Raw genomic sequence first — 19,744 nt, 5'->3', positions numbered from 1 at the left:
AGCATATAACTGTTACATTTTCTGGGAGAAGGGAGGCAATATTTTCTTTCTTTAAAGGGCTACTGATTTGCCTTCCTTTTCTCAATTAAGAAAAGTAGGTTCCTTACAATAAATATGCTGAAAAGTATGACAGAAATTACTTTAATTTCTCTCTCTATTTTAATGAGTCCTTCACACACTCATTAAATTTAAGACAATTTAAGAAGATAGGATTTTTGTCTCTCCAGTTTACTTTTGTTTCCAGGGCCTCCTCAGGTTGAAGGAGGGCCTATCAATTATTGCCATTTTTAAAGGTTCTTCATATATGAGTGGGCTTCCCAGTGGCTGAGTGGTGACAAATCTGCCTGCAATGCAGGAACCGTAGGAGACCTGAGTTCAATCCCTAAGTTGGGAAGATCCCCTGGAAGAAGCATGGCAACCCACTCCAGTATTCTTCCCTGGAGAATTCCAGGCAGAGGAGCCTGGCAGGCTGCTGTCCAAAGGGTGGCAAAGAGTCGGACACGACTGAAGCAACTCAGCACACGTACACACATGTATGAAAATATGAAGAAATGCAAACATAGTAATAAAAACGTGCACTTAACACAAGGCACACACACATACATGCAGTTGTTATGATGATTGTGCTGTTTCTAATCAGATTACGGGGTTTAAATGCAGAAGAACTCATGGTGTGCCACCAGTTGTGTGGCCCAGTGAAAGGACTCAAGCTTAAATTTGAATAAAAGCATCGTTTGGCCCATTAAGAAGATAAGACCTGGGCAAATGGCCCTCTGAGTGTCCTCTATGAGTACACGTGGTGGTCACTTAAACATCACTGCCTGAGGGAAAGCACAGTTTCTTGAATACAGATTGCTGTTAATGTAGAATCTGAAAATGCAATTGGTTGTTCAGTTTTCATAAGAAAGGATAAAAAGCTGTCAAATTAGAAACAAGCGTGATTTTAATTTTAGTTTTAAATTAAGGACTGAAATTTGGTCTATGACTGATTAGTTTCAACTGAATGTTTCTAAGCTTACAAATCATCAGTAAACCCAGACTTCACATTCACATACCCCAAAATACACAGATACAGTCACAGTTTAGGATTAGCATAAAATTTCCTGTTTTGGCCACTTAAACTGTTTACTTCTCTCTTGGCCATGTATCTTCTGTATGGAAAACAATGTTTGCAGCCACATGTAAGTGGGAAAGTGCTATTTCTCAGGGCTCTTTGGACGAGGTCATGCAGTAGTTTAATGAATAACATGATTTCATATTTGGATGCTGTGATCATCAGAATTAGTGTAAGTGGTCTCTGTCCACATTAAAAAAGACATGTATTATTTTTCATATTTGGCTGTCTCTGGATAAGATGGTGCCAAGGATAAAATAACAGAAGGTTGTAAATTTTGACAGAAGTGTGCCAGGATACTCTTGGAAACTTAATGCCTGTCTGAACAGAACTGTCGCTTAGCACAACCATGGTCTGTGGTTTATTTTTTTTTTTAAATAATGTGCTTCAACTCCCTCTTTTAAAGAAATAACCAAATAATTATTTCTTACAGCAGAGTAAGTGGTTAAAACGTCCATTTTTTACACTTCAGAAGTTCATATGGGCTCTTCATAGGTCACAAAAGCAGTTTTTACTTAAACTTTGAACCTCTGAGCTTGTGTTATCTCTAAGAAACTCAGGATAGTTATTTTATATCCTGAAAGAGTAGTTTATTTAGCAGCAACTCTTAAAAGGGAAGTATGGAAGATTATCAGCCTAGCCAGGGATTAATTTTTTAATCCCTTCCCTCTATAACATCATTCATTTCTCCTTCTCCATAAATACCTTCTCTTCTGTTTTCAAATGTACCTGAAACTCTGTTTTGCTTTAAAAAGTATATGTACTCAGACCATCACATGCATTCACCTAGATCTCATCTGTAGAAGCAAGCAGTCTCTGCTGCTTCCTCTGTGTACCAGCTTACTTACCTCTTTCCATTGACAAATGTCATCAACATAGAAGTAATATCTGTTGGCCACACTCCCTCTCACCTCATTACCTTCTGAATTGTCTGGCTTCCATCCTCAGCTAAGTACGGAAATGACTCCAGTATCACCAGAATCTTCCTTGAGCAGATCCAAAGGCCTCTGTGGCGAGCCTCGCCTGCTGGCCCCTTGTGTACTTCATGCAGATGACATGAACCCCCCTTTCCCTTGATTTCTACAGCACAGTGCTGTGCAGGAGACTAGTTGACCTTCTTATAGTGCCCATTTTGCCTCGCTGACATTCTTTTCTGTTCATAAATCTCTGAAGTTCTGTTCTTGCCAGATCATATTTGAGACTTATCTAGTATACATTGACCGACAGAAATAAAATAATTCAACAACACCTCGCATAGCATGAGATTCCAATGTGAGGACTTCAAGATTAGCACGTTGAGAAGATGTCTGTGAGAGCTCAGGGACTGGTTCAACTCAATTCAGAGTCAAGTCTCCAAGACCTTGCAGAAGGGAAATTGGTGACTTCTTGAAGCAAGCAATCTCGTCTCATGTATTAGTATGGGGATTTGGCACATCTCATTTTATTCAAAAATTCTATGGAAGTCGGCAGAAACTAAAATGGTTCCTTTATAGCTATGATAAACCAGGGTATGAGGGTGAGCCAAGACAGATGGGTCATGGTGGAGAGTTCTGACAAAACGTGGTCCACTGGAGAAGGGAATGGCAAACCACTTCAGTGTTCTTGCGTTGAGAACCCCATGAATAGTATGAAAAGGCAAAAATTTAGGACACTGAAATATGAACTCCCCAGGTCAGTTGGTGCCCAATATGCTACGGGAGAAGAATGGAGAAATAACTCCAGAAAGAATGAAGAGACAGAGCCAAAGCAAAAACAATGCCCAGTTGTGGATATGACTGGCGATGGAAGTAAAGTCCGATGCTGTAAAGAGCAAGATGGTATAGGAACCTGGAATGTTAGGTCCATGAATCAAGGTAAATTAGAAGTGGTCAAACAGGGGAAGGCAAGAGTGAACATTGACATTTTAGGAATCAGTGAACTAAAATGGACTGGAATGGGCTAATTTAACTCACATGACCATTACATCTACTACTGTGGGCAAGAATCCCTTAGAAGAAATGGAGTAGCCATCATAGTCAACAAAAGAGTCTGAAATGCAGTACTTGGATGCAATCTCAAAAATGACAGAATGATCTCTGTTCATTTCCGAGGCAAACCATTCAATATCACAGTAATCCAAGTCTGTCCCCTGACCAGTAATGCTGAAGAAGCTGAAGTTGAACAGTTCTATGAAGACCTAAAAGACCTTGTAGAACAAACATCCAAAAAAGATGTCCTTTTCATTTTATGGGACTGAAATGCAAAAATAGGAACTCAAGAGATACCTGGAGTAACAGGCAAATTTGGCCTTAGAGTACAAAATGAAGCAGGGCAAAAGCTAATAGAGTTTTGCCAAGAGAATGCTCTGGTCATAGCAAACATCCTCTTCCCACGACACAAAAGAAGACTCTACACATGGACATCACCAGATGGTCAACACCAAAATCAGATTCATTATATTCTTTGCAGCCAAAGATGGAGAAGCTCTATACAGTCAGCAAAAACAGGACCGGGAGCTGACTGTGGCTCAGATCATGAATTCCTTACTGCAAAATTCAGACTCAAATTGAAGAAAGCAGGGAAAACCACTAGACCATTCAGGTATGACCTAAATCAAATCCCTTAAGATTATACAGTGGAAGTGACAAATAGATTCAAGGGATTAGATCTGATAGAGTGCCCGAAGAACTATGGATGGAGGTTCGTGACATTGTACAGGAGGTAGTGATCAAGACCATCCCCAAGAAAAAGAAATGCAAAAAGGCAAAATGGCTGTCTGAGAAGGCCTTACAAACAGCCGTGAAAAGAAGAGAAGTGAAAGGCAAAGGAGAAAATCCAGGTTCCATTTGAATGCAAGTTCCAAAAAATAGCAAGGAGAGGTAAGAAAGTCTTCCTCAGTGATCAGTGCAAGGAAATAGAGAAAACAATAGAATGGCAAAGGCTAGAGATCTCTTCAAGAAAATTAGAAATACCAAGGGAACATTTCATGTAAAGATGGGCACAATAAAGGACAGAAATGTTACGGACCTAAAAGAATTAGAAGGTATTAAGAAGAGGTGGCAAGAATACACAGGAGAACTACACAAGAAAGATCTTCATGAACCAGATAAGCATGATGGTGTGATCACTCACCTAGAGTCAGACATCCTGGAATGTGAAGTCAAGTGGGCCTTAGGAAGCATCACTTTAAACAAAGCTGAGGAGGTGATGGAATTCCAGTTGAGCTACTTCGAATCCTAAAAGATGATGCTGTAAAAGTGCTGCACTCAATGTGCCAGCAGATTTAGAAAACTCAGCAGTAGCCACAGGACTGGAAAAGGTCAGTTTTTTTACTACATAGTTGCAGTCATCTCACACACTAGCAAAGTAATGCTCAAAATTCTCCAAGCCAGGCTTCAACAGTATGTGAACTGTGAACTTCCAGATGTTCAAGCTGGATTTAGAAAAGGCAGAGGAACCAGAGATCAAATTGCCAACATCCACTGGATCATCAAAAAAGAAAGAGAGTTCCAGAAAAACATCTACTTCTGCTTTATTGATTATGCCAAAGCGTTTGATTGTGTAGATCACAGCAAACTGTGGAAAATGATCTTCAAGACATTGGAATACTAGACAACCTTACCTGCCTCCTGAGAAATCTACATGCAGGTCAAGAAGCAACAGTTAGAACTGGACATGGAACAACGGACTGGTTCCAAATTGGGAAAGGAGTACATCAAGGCTGTATATTGTCACCCAGCTTATTTAACTTACATGCAAAGTACATCATGCAGAATGCCAGGCTGGATGAAGCACAAGCTGGAATCAAGACTGCTGGGAGAAACATCAGTTACCTCAGATACGCAGATGATACCATGCTTTATGGCAGAACGTGAAGAGGAACTAAAGAGCGTCTTGATGAAAGTGAGAGAGGAGAGTGAAAAAGTTGGCTTAAAACTCAACATTCAAAAAACTAAGATCATGGCATCTGGTTCCATCACTTCATGTCAAGTAGGTGGGGAAACAATGGAAACAGTGAGAGACTTTATTTTCTTGGGCTCCAGAATCACTGCAGATGGTGACTGCAGCCATGAAATTAAAAGATGCTTGCTCCTTGGAAGAAAAGCTATGACCAACCTAGACAACATATTAAAAAGCAGAGACATTACTTTGCCAACAAAGGTTCATCTAGTCAAGGCTATGGTTTTTTCAGTAGTCATGTATGGATGTGAGAGTTGGACTATAAAGAAAGCTGAGCACTGAAGAATTGATGCTTTTGAACTGTGGTGTTGGAGAAGACTCTTGAGAGTCCCTTGGACTGCAAGGAGATCCAACCAGTCCATCCTAAAGGAGATCAGTCCTGAATATTCATTGGAAGGACTGATGTTGAAGCTGAAACTCCAATACTTTGGCCACCTGATGTGAAGAACTCACTCATTGGAAAAGACCCTGATGCTGGGAAAGATTGAAGGCAGGAGGAGAAGGGGATGGCAGAAGATGAGATGGTTCGATGGCATCACCCGCTCAATGGACGTGAGTTTGAGGAAGCTCGGGGAGTTGGTGATGAACAGGGAAGTCTGGCATGCTGCAGTCCATGGGGTCGCAGAGAGTCAGACACGACTGAGCGACTGAACTGAACTGAACTGAAACCAGGATATTGGATGCAGCCGTTGCTTGTATAAATTTAGGAAAGGCTTTACTATTTCTGTACATATTAACACATGTTCCTGTCAATCAGTGGACAAAACAATATTCTTCATTACCTTTGACAGCTAGAGATCCACTTTCATGTAGATATTCGATTGATAATACTAATGATCTTTTTCTCATTTTAAGACATTTATTCACTAAATTTCTACAAGTTGTCTTTCTTCTGTGTGCATTTCACAGCTCTATCCCTAGGGTACTTTCTTACCTCTTAAAAGCAATGTAAGAGAATGAAAAGACAGACAACAGTCTGGGAGCCAATATTTGCTAAACCTGTATCTGAAAAAGGACTGCTATCCAAAATGTAAAAGAAATCTCATAAAATTCAACAATAAGAAAACAAACAAGAAAATTAAAAATAGACAAAAGGTCTGAATGGATACCTCACTAAAGAAATATGTGCATATGACAAATGAGTATAGGAAAAGATGCTCAACATCATATGTTATTGCTTCTGCTTCTGTTTAGCTGCCAAGTTGTCTCCAAGTCTTGTGCCTGTATGGACAAACTATAGTACATCAATACAATGGAATATTATTTAGCAATAAAAGAAATGGGTCATCAAGCGAAAAAGAGATATGGTGGAACTTAAAGGAATATTGCTAAGTGAAACTAGACAATCTGAAAAGGCTACATACTGTATGATTCCAACTCTTATGACATTCTGGAAAATGCAAAGCTATAGAGATATTTGAAAAAAAGATCAGTGGTTACCAGAAGCTCAGGGGAAGGGGAAGGAGAAACTGGTAAAGCCCAGGAAATTTTTAGGGCAATGAAACTATTTTGTATGATGCTTTCACAGCGAGTGTATGACAATATGCATTTATCAAAACCCACAGAACTTTGTGTATAGCCCAAGGTGTGATCCCTAATGTAAACCAGAGAGTTTAGTTAATAATCATGTATCAATATTGGTTCAACATTTCTGTAAACCTAAAACTACTCTAATTAAAAAAAAAACAATATGCTGACTTTTGTTATACACACACACACACACACACCCAATAGTAACACTGAAAGTTCCTGATACTTTTAGGACACACTTGTGTTTGGACATAGAAACAAGGGAATGGAGTCATATCCACACTGATCGTGGTGTTTTGTCACACAGCAATTTGCTTGTCCAAAGTCAGAGTCAGTTAATTTTGTTAGGTCCTTGCTCTTCTTCATGTATACAGTTCATATGTCCAAGGTTAGAAATATTTTAAAATGTAAGAAAGAATGTATTTATGCATATAGCTGAATCACTCTGCTGTATAGCAGTAATTATTACAGCGTTGTAAGTCAACTGTGTTTCAATTGAAAAAAAGTAAAACAAGATATAAGTAAAGGGTAAACCACTTGACAACTTCCAGTAAACAGCTATATGTTTGATCGCTGAATATAACACAATACTAGGCCACCACTGTTGAAATCCCCAAAATGTCTAACCAAACATTTACCTGCCTTTTCCTCTTCTTCCAGGCCTTGCAATTGCCAGTGCCCTAATAGATATTTCACAGCAGAAGCCTTCAGATAGTAAAGACAAAACTTCAGGAGTCCGAAATCGAAAACACCACCTCTCAACACGTCAAGGAACTTGTGTCTGAAAAACAGAAACTGCTCCTGTAGATTCTGTCATGTTTGACTCTGTAAATGGCTTCCATTAAAGGCTGGTCCAAGGCCTCAGTTTTCACGGAGACAAATCTCTGTATGGTCCCAGGGCCCAAACACAGTTCCCTCTGAAAGGGGAATGACCCGAGTGGCCAAAGAATGTTCATGAGTTTTATAAAATTAATAGTATTGATGGTCACAGGTGATAAAGTTAGTTTTTACAGCTATCTTAGGCTTATCATAGATAACATTAAAGTACTCTGGGAAAAAAAGATGTATATTGTTTCTTAATGCAGATGAAAAATATGTAATTCATATAAACCAAACTGTTTATATCCCAGGACTTTAAAGAAAGACATTTTATAATGCCTGAGTGATGAGAATTGTACAGTTTTTGCCTCCTAAGCAAACTTATGTCACTTGTATATGAACAGGAAATGAACAAACTGCAATGGCTTTAAATACTATTTTATCTCCTTGTAAATGTAAAAGCAAGATTTTGATTTAGTAGGATGTAGGTAAATGTATTTAAATATTTCACAGGACCGTATCATGTCCAAACTCAGTTTTCAAATGTGATTCTTTTTCACCTAACTGGAATGCAGACCAAAATGAATCCATCTGGCTAGATGGTATTGTGCAACTTCACAGGAGGTTTATTAGAATTCTGAGTAACGAGGACATTGCTGTCGTCCATGCCAACTGCCTAACTCATTATCAGAGCTGATAGAGCATGGAAAAGCCTGTCCAGCAATCAATTTTTCCCCTCCTTCCCAAACCAGCCTCCAATGCCACAAACCTGAAGAGAGCTGAAATAGTTATTTTACAGTATGCAAGCTTCTGCTCTAATACGGTAATTTTTTAATGGCCTCGGAATCATTGGATCAGACCTCAGTGATCCATCTGCATTTTTATAAGAATGGATCACATTCGTTTGGCCCTCCTCTCCTAGCTGCTAGATTTTATCTACCTTTTACAAACGCTGTGAAAAGCATTTTAGAGTCAAAACCCCCTCTAAGTCATAATATGACCCAGGTTTCTTCCTGCCAACTGTTTTCACTTAGAATCCAAGTAGAGAAGAGCGTTTGCTGGCAAAGCATCTAGAGTATTCCTATTTCTAACACGAGCACATTGGTGTCATGAAAGTCTCCAATTTGAGAAATAAAATAGGTTTGTCACTGCCCGCATTCAGCATATTCTTAATGATTCAAACATCTGAATTATGGCAGAAAGGGAAGACGGTTTAAGACAGCTTTCACATTGGAACGTAGAATCACGCGTGTCCTAATTTTTGACAGCCGTCCACTAGAACTCAGTAGATGAACAGAGCTTGTTTGGAACTGCAACTTCTTAACTTCAAGGTGACTACAGAATATATGAAGAGAGCAGTGACAAGAGACACATCCAAAGCTGCCCTGTGCAACAGAGTTTTGTTCAGTATGAAAGTCATTTAAATATAATTGATGTTTAGTACTCTCTATGTACTTACCACATTCTTTGGATTTCTGGAAGATAATGACACTTTACTGTTTACAGCTAATGCATAGTTACTTGCATGCTCTGATTGTACAGTAGCAGAATATGACCCTGTTGTGATATTAAATGTTTATTTCACAATGCCACTTTTACATAGCCAGCTTAATTTGATGAGGATCGAATGTGATGTATAGCAGGAACGATCATAAATATGTAGTTGCATCATATATAAGATTGCTAGGTTGCGTCTAACCACGACTATGTCATTGTTTTGATGATTAGGCATTTATGAATTATAGTATATATTCCTTATGTTGGCATGATAATTTTGCTATTTTCCAGGCGTTAAAAGTTAGACTAATTCTTAGATCAATTTAATCTATAGCCTATGGCGTTTGGGTAGGGATAGGAAGTGGAGCTGTTTGTTTTTAACCTCCCTATGAAATGTTCTTTCAAAAAAAAGAAAGAAATTGAGCGAAGTTTGTAAATGTCTCCTGAAAACAATCGAGCAATGTTATTAGCTTTCTGGGGGAGCCCTTTAAATGTTGATTTTTTTCTCATGGAAAAATAGATTGACAAAACTGATGAATACAAAAGTAGAATCATGTAAAAATAAAATGATTGCCCAGTTTGCTTAATACTCTGTAACAATTATAATGAAAGCATATATAACAAAGAGACACAAATATACAGAGTTGAATGTAAAATCTATTTCAGCTGTATTTTTAGAGAGGCTAAACAAATGGAATTACTGTGAAAGAATTGTTAAGCCTCATTCATCTCAAATCTCAGAGTTCTTAAAATTTGTAAATTTGAATTTTAGACAATTATGGGACATAATGCAATGTTAGGTTAAAGTCATATACTCTATGTTTCTGGGCCAAATATGGCTAACTCTGTGACTAAATTATGCAATATCTTCTCAACTTTCCAAAGCTTTTTACTGGCAAGAAAATACTTCACCCTATGTGAAATAGATTGAAAAGACCTTGGGGATAATCGCTTTGAATCTGTATCATTTTCTTTTTTCCCCACATCCCAAACACTTTTAATCTGGAAGCTTCCTTTGAAAAAAAAAAAAAGAAAGAAGCCACAAGTATACGCAGATACTGTTCAAGAAGTTAGGCATTAAATGACTGATTCTCTTGAAAATTTACCTTAATGGAACTCTGTGCATTTCAGTTTAGAATGACTTTGAAAAATTCTTTAACTTTTAGGATTTCTTATTCCACCCAAGATGAAAAGCTTTGGTAAATAGAATGAAAAGTTTTAGTTAAAAAAAATTTTTTTAATCATTTTAATAGTGGAAAATTAGAGATTTCTTGTTAAAGAGGATGCACATGCTCACAGATCAATTTAATACATTTGAAGAGGACTGAGATTTTCATAATTGCTTTTAAACGAAAATTTATTTAGTGAGACACATAGAAGGAAAATGTGTGCCATATACTATGGTGTTATGTTCAGTAGGAAAACTACAAATAGAGTATATTTCAACCTGTAATCGATCCTTACTGTGCTTCCCAATATCTCATTTTCTTTGGGTTACAGAAAGACAGCAGTGACTACATGGCTTTGTGCTGCTGCAGGGTCACTTAGAGTGCAGACTGGTGGTTGGGCCTGAGAACAGATGTTGCAACCAGCTTTGAGCTGTGTGATGCGGGCAAGTTTTACCCTTTGGAAGCCTCAGACTTACCATCTGTGTGGGGAAGCTACTGTACTCACGTTGCAGAGCTGTTGTGAACCTACAAGACAGTGGACATAATAAACACAAAGCTTCCACGATGGGCCCTCAGTGCAGTATATGTAGCTGGTTTTTAACAATCGTGGGGCCACTCTTTTTCTACTAATTGTTGTATAAATTCATCTCTTAATTTTTCATTCATATTTTCACCATCTGTAAAAGCCACGTAGGTTTTTGCAAATGAAGATTTCATAAAAACCTTGAGTCAGTTCCTATATTTCTAGACTATAGAGATTTCTAAAAAAATCTATTTGGATATTTGGGTCAATATCAGCTTTGACTCTTTCAAAATATATAGGTTTAGTAAAGCATTTTTTAAATGATTGCTTGGTGACATTTAGACAGGAACACCGATTGTCACTTTCATGTGCAAATTCGGCAAGAAGGGATCAATCCTTACATTTGGTTGTCATACGTCATACATCTTTGTGGCATTGAACATAAAACTATGATTTGAAAAGTGTTTCATATAAAATGTTTTAAAAAATTAAAACTGATCAAATGAATGAATTCTACCCGCTTTAAGAAAAAATCAGCTTTCCAAAGCCTCTTTGCTAAAATAGGTGTGAGTTTACTTAGATGAGTTTGGAACTTGATCATGTGAACTACCTGGGTCAGTGCACATTCCTGCCTCTGCCTGTAGAGATTAAGGTACAGAAGGACTGGATTGGACCTTGGAGATTCATATGCTTAATAAGCAAGCACCTCAGTGATTCTTAGGATTAGGCAAATTAAGGATACATTGCACTAGGCCAAAGAGCTGCCTTTATTTACAGTTAGAAGAATTCCTTTAAATAATGAAGTCATCATTCTAAGTCAAAATGCTTTAAATAATTTTTCAAGGAATACAAGCCATCTGGTTGGTGTTACAGCAGTGTTTTCGTTATAGTGTACATGTAACATTTTAGTTGTATCAAATTTTTTAAATTAAGAATTAGAACCATCTCAGTGTATATGTATACAGGTATGCATGCCAGTGTTGAAACAGATTGTGTAAAAGTTCAAACCTGCTTTAAAAAGCCAACATTTTATGATATAGTATGCTATTCATCAGGAGTTTAATTGCTGAAATAAAAACATTGGATCTTCCAACCCCCATTGCCAATGCAGTTTTGTTATATATATATTTTACCTCCCCAAGATCATCTAAGAAAAAGCACTCAACCAAAGGATAAGTTTATCTGCCATCTATGACTTGGTTATAAAATTGGGTTATTGAATTCCACATTCAAAATATATTTCTCTCTCCTTCACCTGATTTTTGTTGGCCTTTTCTACATGTTCTCTTTGGGTTTGTTTTTTTTTTAAGATTGTTTTGATGTGGATCATTTTAAAGTCTTTATTGAATTTGTTACAGTATTGCCTCTGTTTTACATTTTGGTTTTTTGGCCACGGGTCATATGGGATCTCAGCTCCCTGACCAGGGATCAAACCAGAACACCCTGCATTTGAAAGTGAAGTCTTAACCACTGGACCACCAGGGAAGTTTCCCTCCATGTTCTCTTTGAATTGCAAGCTGAACACTTCAACTGTTCCTGAGAATGGACGCCTAAGTGGCCAAGATTCCAGCCCAAACTGAGGATCTCTGTCCAAACCATGTGTTCTGTGTTTACATAAGTTCTTGTTGTTCTTTAGTCACTTATTCGTGCCCGACTCTTTTGCGACCTCATGGACTGTAGCTCGCCAGGCTCCTCTGTCCATGGGATTTCCCAGGCAAGAATACTGGAGCATCCGGGTGGCCATTTCCTTCTCCAGGGGATCTTCCCTGACTCAGGCATGAAACCTGTGTCTCCTGCATTGGCAGGTGAGTTCTTTATCACTGAGCCACCAAGGAGGCAGTGAAAGGCCTCCTTCTGACTCTGGTGCAGTCGTGGCATAGCTGAGGAGTTTTCTAAGAAAAGTCTGCTTGTTCTCTGGTGAGTTTTGGGTTTCGTCCCCACGTTGCCCTCTGTGTCCTGACCCATGTCTGTGTCACTGCTCTTGTGGGCCTCAGTCTGGCGTTATTAAGAAGGGAGTAGTCAAGACAGATCCAAATGCCTCTCTTCTCTCCAACCCCACAGGAGGACCAAGTATCTCTGACCCTTCTTGCGCTCAGGGGCTCAGGCAAACCCTCTGTCTCCTGACCTAAGGCCGAACCTTGAGGGTGGCCCTGCTAGTGCTCTGGGGGATAACATGACAGACCCTTTCTCCCAGGCAGCCCAACTCCACACATCCCAGAGGTCAGGTCAGGGAAGGGCACCATTCTGCCCTGAAAAACAAGCCCAGCCTGCTAGCATGTCCCAGAAAAGATGAGAGTTTAGGGGGCGGGCCTCAGAGGAAGATGTGTCTGAGCACTCAGAGTTGAACCCTGGAGCCTCTTACAACAAAAAGCAGCAACTTCTCTGAACATCTGAGCCTGGAGCATCCTCCTCTTCCGTTTTCTTGATGGTGGATCAGTGCTTGTCGGAGGATTTGAGGATTTCAATTCAACACTTATTTTTCTCTGCCCTGAGAGATTTCCTCTGGGAAGTCACCTGTAAGTGGCTGGAGTGAGGGGCTGGCATTCTTTCAGCTCAAACTCACAGTGCTTTCTGATGAACATGCAACCCCATCTCCAAATTCTAATGCATTCTTCTTGTTTAGCATCAGGGTTCCTGGCACAGCTACAACCACCAAGAAGTATTGTTGACCTTTACTTTCTCCAGGCACTCAAATGAAAACAGCAAGTATTATTATTTTGCCTCCTAAATGTGAAACTACATTGTATTTTGGATGAGCTTCTAGAAACTGCACCCCCCTCCTCCACTCTGACCTGTCTACCTTCCAGGGATCCCACCCTTTGATGAGGAAATAATTGTGTCCTGCTTGACTGGTTGTGCAGCAGCCCTGAGTGAACAAGAAACTGAACCCCTCGAAGACCCCTCCAGATATGCTGTATTCTACTCATCCATCCAAAGGTTTGATCAGTTTTATTTTTGGCAGAAGTGAAATGTTCACTTAGGCAAGACAGCAGTTTAAGCACCATCCTCTTTAAACCAGCTATAAGCATGATCAGATAGGAGATCTCACTCTAGAAAATCTGCCTTGGGAGATGGCATTACTGAGCAAATTCTTGAAACAATTCTTTGTGCCTCTTTAGCCCCTGTTGCTGAAAGATACCTTAAATTTTGTGCTTTTCACTGATGTATAGGTTGTGTTAGAATAGGTCTTGTGTGGGATATAGTTGAGTTCTAGTGTGAGTTCAAATGCCAATTCTTTTAATGGCTTGGACCAATTGTCTAAACTATTCCTAAGTAACCTAGGATAAAAAATGCTCATCTGTCTTACCTAGGTATTGTGATGGGTTTATGTTGTTGTTGAAATAGGAAGTAGATCAGAGTTTGATGTTTTATCCTTGTACTATAAGAAGATTCAAAGTTAAATTCAGAGAATCATGTGCAACAATTCATGCGAAGAGTTGACTCATTGGAAAAGACTGATGCTGGGAGGGATTGGGGGCAGGAGGAGAAGGGGACGACAGAGGATGAGATGGCTGGATGGCATCACTGACTCGATGGACGTGAGTCTGAGTGAACTCCGGGAGTTGGTGATGGACAGGGAGGCCTGGCATGCTGTGATTCGTGGTGTCGCAAAGAGTCGGACACAACTGAGCGACTGAACTGAACTGAAAGGGCATATATGTGCCAGAGTTCCCAAATAACCAAATTATAATAGAAACCAATGGTATATATTACCTGGTAATTCAGAGTTGTGCTTTTCAGGATTTTTAAAGTATTTATTACATTCTGCAAATATTTTCTCAACTTCAGAGGGTAATTTTACAGCAAATACCAACAGATTGTTTTTCTTTCCCATCATCACACATCTTTCCGACCCTTCATCAACTAGTCAGCTTGTTTCCGCCTGTAGCAGACTAGCACTCTCATATCTCTATCAATGCTTAAAAAAATAAATAACATAAAATAGGTCTTGAACATCTTTGTTCCCTTGTGACAATGCGCATTGGCAGTGGTAATCTTTCCCTTTAGATCAGCTTGTTTGAAATACGATGGTACTTAAAAGGAAGGCTGGCTGGAAGGACACCAATAAAAATACCAGCTCAGCTTAAAACAATTTGATTTCAACCTAAAATGAATTACCTTGCAGCACAAATAGATAATGGCAAATGGGATATCCTACTTATCAGGACTATTCCCTGCGGAGAGTTAGAACTCCAGGTTCATTTGAAGCTCATTGCCCTGGGAGGATAGAGAATACGGTCTTCTGAACATTTATGTGCAGATGAACTAGTTGGAAGAGGAAACAAACTCTGAGTACACAACATCCAGCCCTTGCTGATTTCTCAAGTGACAACTCCAATTTGACCTTCAACATTGCAAAAATGCAATGTGTTGACTGTTAAAAGAAACAACCCTTCTGTAAGGGAAAAATACCAAATAGCATCATTTTGTTTCTCAAGAGGCTGTGTCTCTCATAAGCTTTACAAACTAGAGGTTTGTAAAGATATATAAGGATACTTTGTTTGTGTTTTTGTACATAATAGGCACTGTTTTAGTGACAAGATTTTCCTTTCCTAAGCCATACATAGAAGACAGTTATGGGATAGACTTTTCATTAGTAATTCTTACTTTGATAGCGTATATGAACCACATGGCCTTTTGCACATTAGTGAATTGAGATTTATTTTGTCCTAAAGTAGAATGGCCAAATAAAGAATATACCTTAATGGGAATCCATGAGAAAAAATAACAGTTTTTCTACTGTTTCAATATATCATAAGATTCTTATATCCTCTCATAATACATTGATTCAGTTAATGACAGTCTCCTTTCTCTGTCCCTCTCAACCTCTCCTCTCTCTCATGCCAATTACTTTGTGTAGATATTCTCAATGTCCTCTTTGAATGTAGTCTTCAAGGGTTTATTTACAGTATCTTCAAAGATTATGACTATGTCAAATTTATTATCTTGGTGAAATAGAAGATAATAATAATCAGAAATCTTTACAAAGTTTGCAATCTACTGTGACTGTTGGTAAAAAGTTTGATTCCACATGCAAAACAAGTCACTTCATGTTACTAAAATTAAATGCAAACTCCCAAAATTGGGTCTTAACCACATTAATATCAATTTTGAAATGGCAGCATTGTTGGGGTCATTTGTGCTTTATATTACATGAACCAGTTTAAACTATACACGAACCAAAAACACCCAAAGAAGCAGAGGTGGTTGAATCAATTCTGTCATTTTTTTCAAAGGCTGTTGACCCAGGAGCTAGTGGATAAAATGGAGAAAACTAGAATAAAACCAAGATACTATCCTCAGCTAAATAACAAGTCTTACCATGCCTCCTTCCTTCCTGGGTACTTAGGAGAAATAGAGAGTTTTCAGAAACTCAGATCCAGTCCCATATGCTGTTGTTATCAGAAAGCTGTCCAGATGGCAGTGTGTGTGTGAACCTTTAGTGATATTCTTTACATTGTCATAGCACCTATAATAATTTGATTTCCTAATGCTACCCCTGTGGGGGTAGCATTCAGTGTTTTCTAGACTGAGAAGGCAGAAGGGTACATCAGGTCTCCCTGGACCCACAGAAGCTCCTGTATTTATTGTATCGCTAGATAAAGAAATAAATGACTCAGGTGCAACATCATGATTTGAATTTCCATTTGTAGCTGGATTTTGTGAAATTTAACATTGCTGCTTTCTATCCTACTGTTAAATGATAAAGTTACTCATCTGTATATAAGCATCTGAAGTGTTAGCAGATAATTACATAAATGAAGTATTTTACACAAAGTATTAAAATTTGTACCAGAAAGAACAGCTTATATTATTTCTCAACCAATATTGGCACATGTAAAACACTTTGAAAGCTCTCAACAAGATAATAAACTCAGACATTTCCCCCTCTTTCCTTCTGAGTCCTTATCTAGATATTTTTCTTTTAGATAAACAATCAGCAGTGTGTTTACTGAATCTCACATTGATAGTCCCCAATAGTGTTTGCAACTTGAGTTTTATTCCAGCAGCTACATGAAATGAGTCCACAGTGCAGAGCAGGAGGCCCCTCTGGAACCTGAGATTATTTGTTCTCTCACTGTTCTAAAGGTAATTAAGGAGCATTGCATGTTTCTCAATTAATGATTTCTCATTCAACAGGGGATCTTTGATGCTAATTTGTTTTAATCAGGGCAGAGGCTGCTCAAAAACTCTAAACAATTCAGTGAAGAGGAACTAAGAATTTTTAATCAAGTGGAAGAGATTTAAATGCTATGAGGGACGCATTTATCATGCACTTTCAATTCCCGTTCATTTAACTCTGCTCTTTTGAGTTTTAGACACCAATGTGAGAATTATTAAATAGAGTATATTGTGTTACATAATATGGTTTTCCTTATGCATTTGTGTGTGTTTCATAGACCTCCCATTTAAGTCCTATTTATTTACAAACTTCATTTCTCTGTCTGTATAGTTGTGTTTATACATACATCTCACACCCTTATTTATTATATACACTTATAGAACATGCTTATGTAAGAGTAATTTACGTATAGGTAGCAAAAGAATCCAGAGAAGGCAATGGCACCCCACTCCAGTACTCCTGCCTGGAAAATCCCATGGACGGAGGGTCGGACACGATGGAGCGACTTCACGTTCACTTTTCACTTTCATGCATTGGAGAAGGAAATGGCAACCCACTCCAGTGTTCTTGCCTGGAGAATCCCAGAGATGGCGGAGCCTGGTGGGCTGCCGTCTATGGGGTCGCACGGAGTCAGACATGACTGAAGTGACTTAGCAATAGCAAAAGAATCAAAGAGATTGAGTCATAAGGGACCATTAGGTTTAAAAAATTCTTTTCACTCCTTAAACAACTGGCCTGAATGACTTCACAGCTTGAGCTGCTGAATCACATTGCATTATGTACATGGAAACACTCATAATCTATGGAGAAGTTGCACCTTGAAGAGGCATTACACTATGATTAGATCATAGTTCATATAAAAAATGACTTCAGCAGGAGACTACTGGCTTATGAATATAAATATTCAAAGTAACAGAATTAAAATACTGCTTTTTCTAATAAAAAGGTTCTGATCATCTCATTTTGATATCTTCAAGTCAAGTCTACTTTGCAGGAACGTCAATCATGTGAAATGAGGTGGGTTTCTTTTTCCTTCCTCTAACCAACTGAATATAGACAAATGTAAAGAAATGTTTGAGAGGCCTAACTAGTTAAATACTTACTGGTTCCCTGTATTGAAATAAGTGTGAAAGAAAAAACATTTTTTTTTAACCAGTGGTTCTCAAACTTTTAGAGTACATCAAGATCACCTGGAGGGCTTATTAAAATAGATTTCTGGTGCCCAATACTAGAGTTTCTGATTCAAAAGTTCTGGGACGCAGCCCAAGAATTTTATTTCTAATAAGTTCTCGGGTGATGCTGAGGCAGGAGCTGGTGACCCCACTTTCAGAGCTCCTGTTGTAAACAAGTCAATCAGAAGGAGATGGCCATGGTTTGAATGCACCACTGAACAAAGACTCCAGGTCCTTCATGTATTCCAGTGTGTTTCTCAGAGATGCGCTGTCAGGAAGCAGCTGGACCTTGTGTCTCTGGGGTGAACTCTGGGGAATTTCTGGATCAGTTGGGTAGGGGCTAAGTGGTGAACTTGGGCAGGGAGATGACATTAGTGCCTATATTTTAATTCATGGAAGCTCCCTTGAGGGCCTTACTGGAATCGCAAACATTTGAAAACAAACTTATGAATAAAAATAAGAATCTAGTCCACCTGTACTAGTGGGCCTTGCCAGAAGCCAGACTGGCCTGTAAAAAGCTAGACCAGGATGATGTTTTCCAGCCCTGCTGATAAGAATGATCTGGGGCTCTGTCAGATATCTGTGCTTATAATAAGGGCTCCAGTTAGCGCAACAGACAAGTCTGGAGAACTCGATGTAAGGAGCATTTTTTTCTTTTTCATAGTGGTGCTGAATTTGCTGGTATAGAGCTTCAGAGAGAAGCCCATTCATAAATCCTCCATCTGGGCCAAGTGCCCGCCCACTGCACAGACTGACCTCATTTGCTCAGCTTTCCCTGACATGTGGCATACTTCTGTGGGTCATGAATTGGCCTGGTGTATCTCTCAGTTGTATAATTAGGCCACATTGTGTAATAAGTTTGATTGTGATTTGCTCTGTTTCCATCAATTCTTCTTACTCTTGTATCATAAGGCAGTTTGGGTGTTGGGGAGACTAGGTTCTCCTGTAGAGGCATGAATGGTCATTTCATTGTTTACATTTGCCCTTAAAATCAATCAATAGGTATGGAATAAGCTTCCTGAAGATGATTCTGTTTTGACAGATATCTCCTAAAAGTTCCAATAGTGAATAGTACCTACTATGTGCCAGAAAGTATGCCTGTTATTTAATCCTCTTACAACCAATAAGAAAGGATGATTAGAATCCCCTATTTTACAGGTGAGAAAATTAACCTTCCCAAGTTCAAGTGGAAGATATGGCAAAGGATCTATCAGAGTGTGCCCCAAAACCTGCTGGTGATTAATTAACACACAGCTTTCAGACAACAGCGAGAAAAATGATGTCAAAAACTCCAGCCATCATACCCTTACTATAATATCTAACGATCGAAACAGTTTTAATTGAAAGGATATTTTGCCCTTTCTAATGAGCAATCTGAGCTTTCCGAGCCATCACAAAAATGAGTTGTAAGTCTCCCCAGCTCTAGGCAGCCTCAGGCTTTCAAATGCCCATGACTTACTGTGCCCGTGAACCGACTTAGTTAATCACACAATCACCGTGCGTGTTCCTGGGCTGGCTTCAGACCTAATCATGTCATATCGTCGGGTCACAAAAAGTGCCAGTGATCTAATTGAATGTGACTTTGCAATTACAAGTTACATCTTGATGTGATCATATTGTCAGCACTCCACTTGGTTGGGATTTACATATCTCTGTGGTTGGGCGGTTCATCAAAGCCCAGAGCAGAAGGTCATCAGAAAGGTGGTCAGGGCCCTCGCAGAGACTCACTTGTCCATCGTTTCTACTCCATTTGGATAGCATTTATCACACTGCCCTCTTTGACTCTCTCCACACCCTGTACTGAACAAACCTCTCTTTGCTGGATTCTATCTTGCACTGTTGCTTACCCAACTCTTC

At 39.0% G+C, this 19,744-nt stretch overlaps 1 protein-coding gene across 3 annotated transcripts in view; it reads left to right on the top strand.

Annotated features, from left to right (window-relative positions):
* Nucleotides 1-11,688, top strand: part of ATRNL1 (attractin like 1) — an 805,870-nt gene extending 794,182 nt beyond the window's left edge. For 2 of the 3 annotated variants that reach the window (XM_027529449.1, XM_027529446.1), the window contains one exon: nt 7,244-11,688. In XM_027529449.1, the coding sequence (XP_027385250.1) occupies nt 7,244-7,368 (125 nt within the window). In that variant the 3' untranslated portion in view covers nt 7,369-11,688. The remainder of the gene's footprint in view (nt 1-7,243) is intronic. The other variant, XM_027529448.1, reaches the window with a different exon arrangement.
* The last annotated feature ends 8,056 nt before the right edge of the window (nt 11,689-19,744 follow it).

The sequence above is a fragment of the Bos indicus x Bos taurus genome, chromosome 26 (assembly GCF_003369695.1).
Source record: "Bos indicus x Bos taurus breed Angus x Brahman F1 hybrid chromosome 26, Bos_hybrid_MaternalHap_v2.0, whole genome shotgun sequence".
In the NCBI taxonomy this organism is placed as follows: Eukaryota; Metazoa; Chordata; class Mammalia; order Artiodactyla; family Bovidae; genus Bos; species Bos indicus x Bos taurus.
Note: the sequence above shows the minus strand (reverse complement) of the source record. Positions and strands in the feature narration are given on the sequence as shown.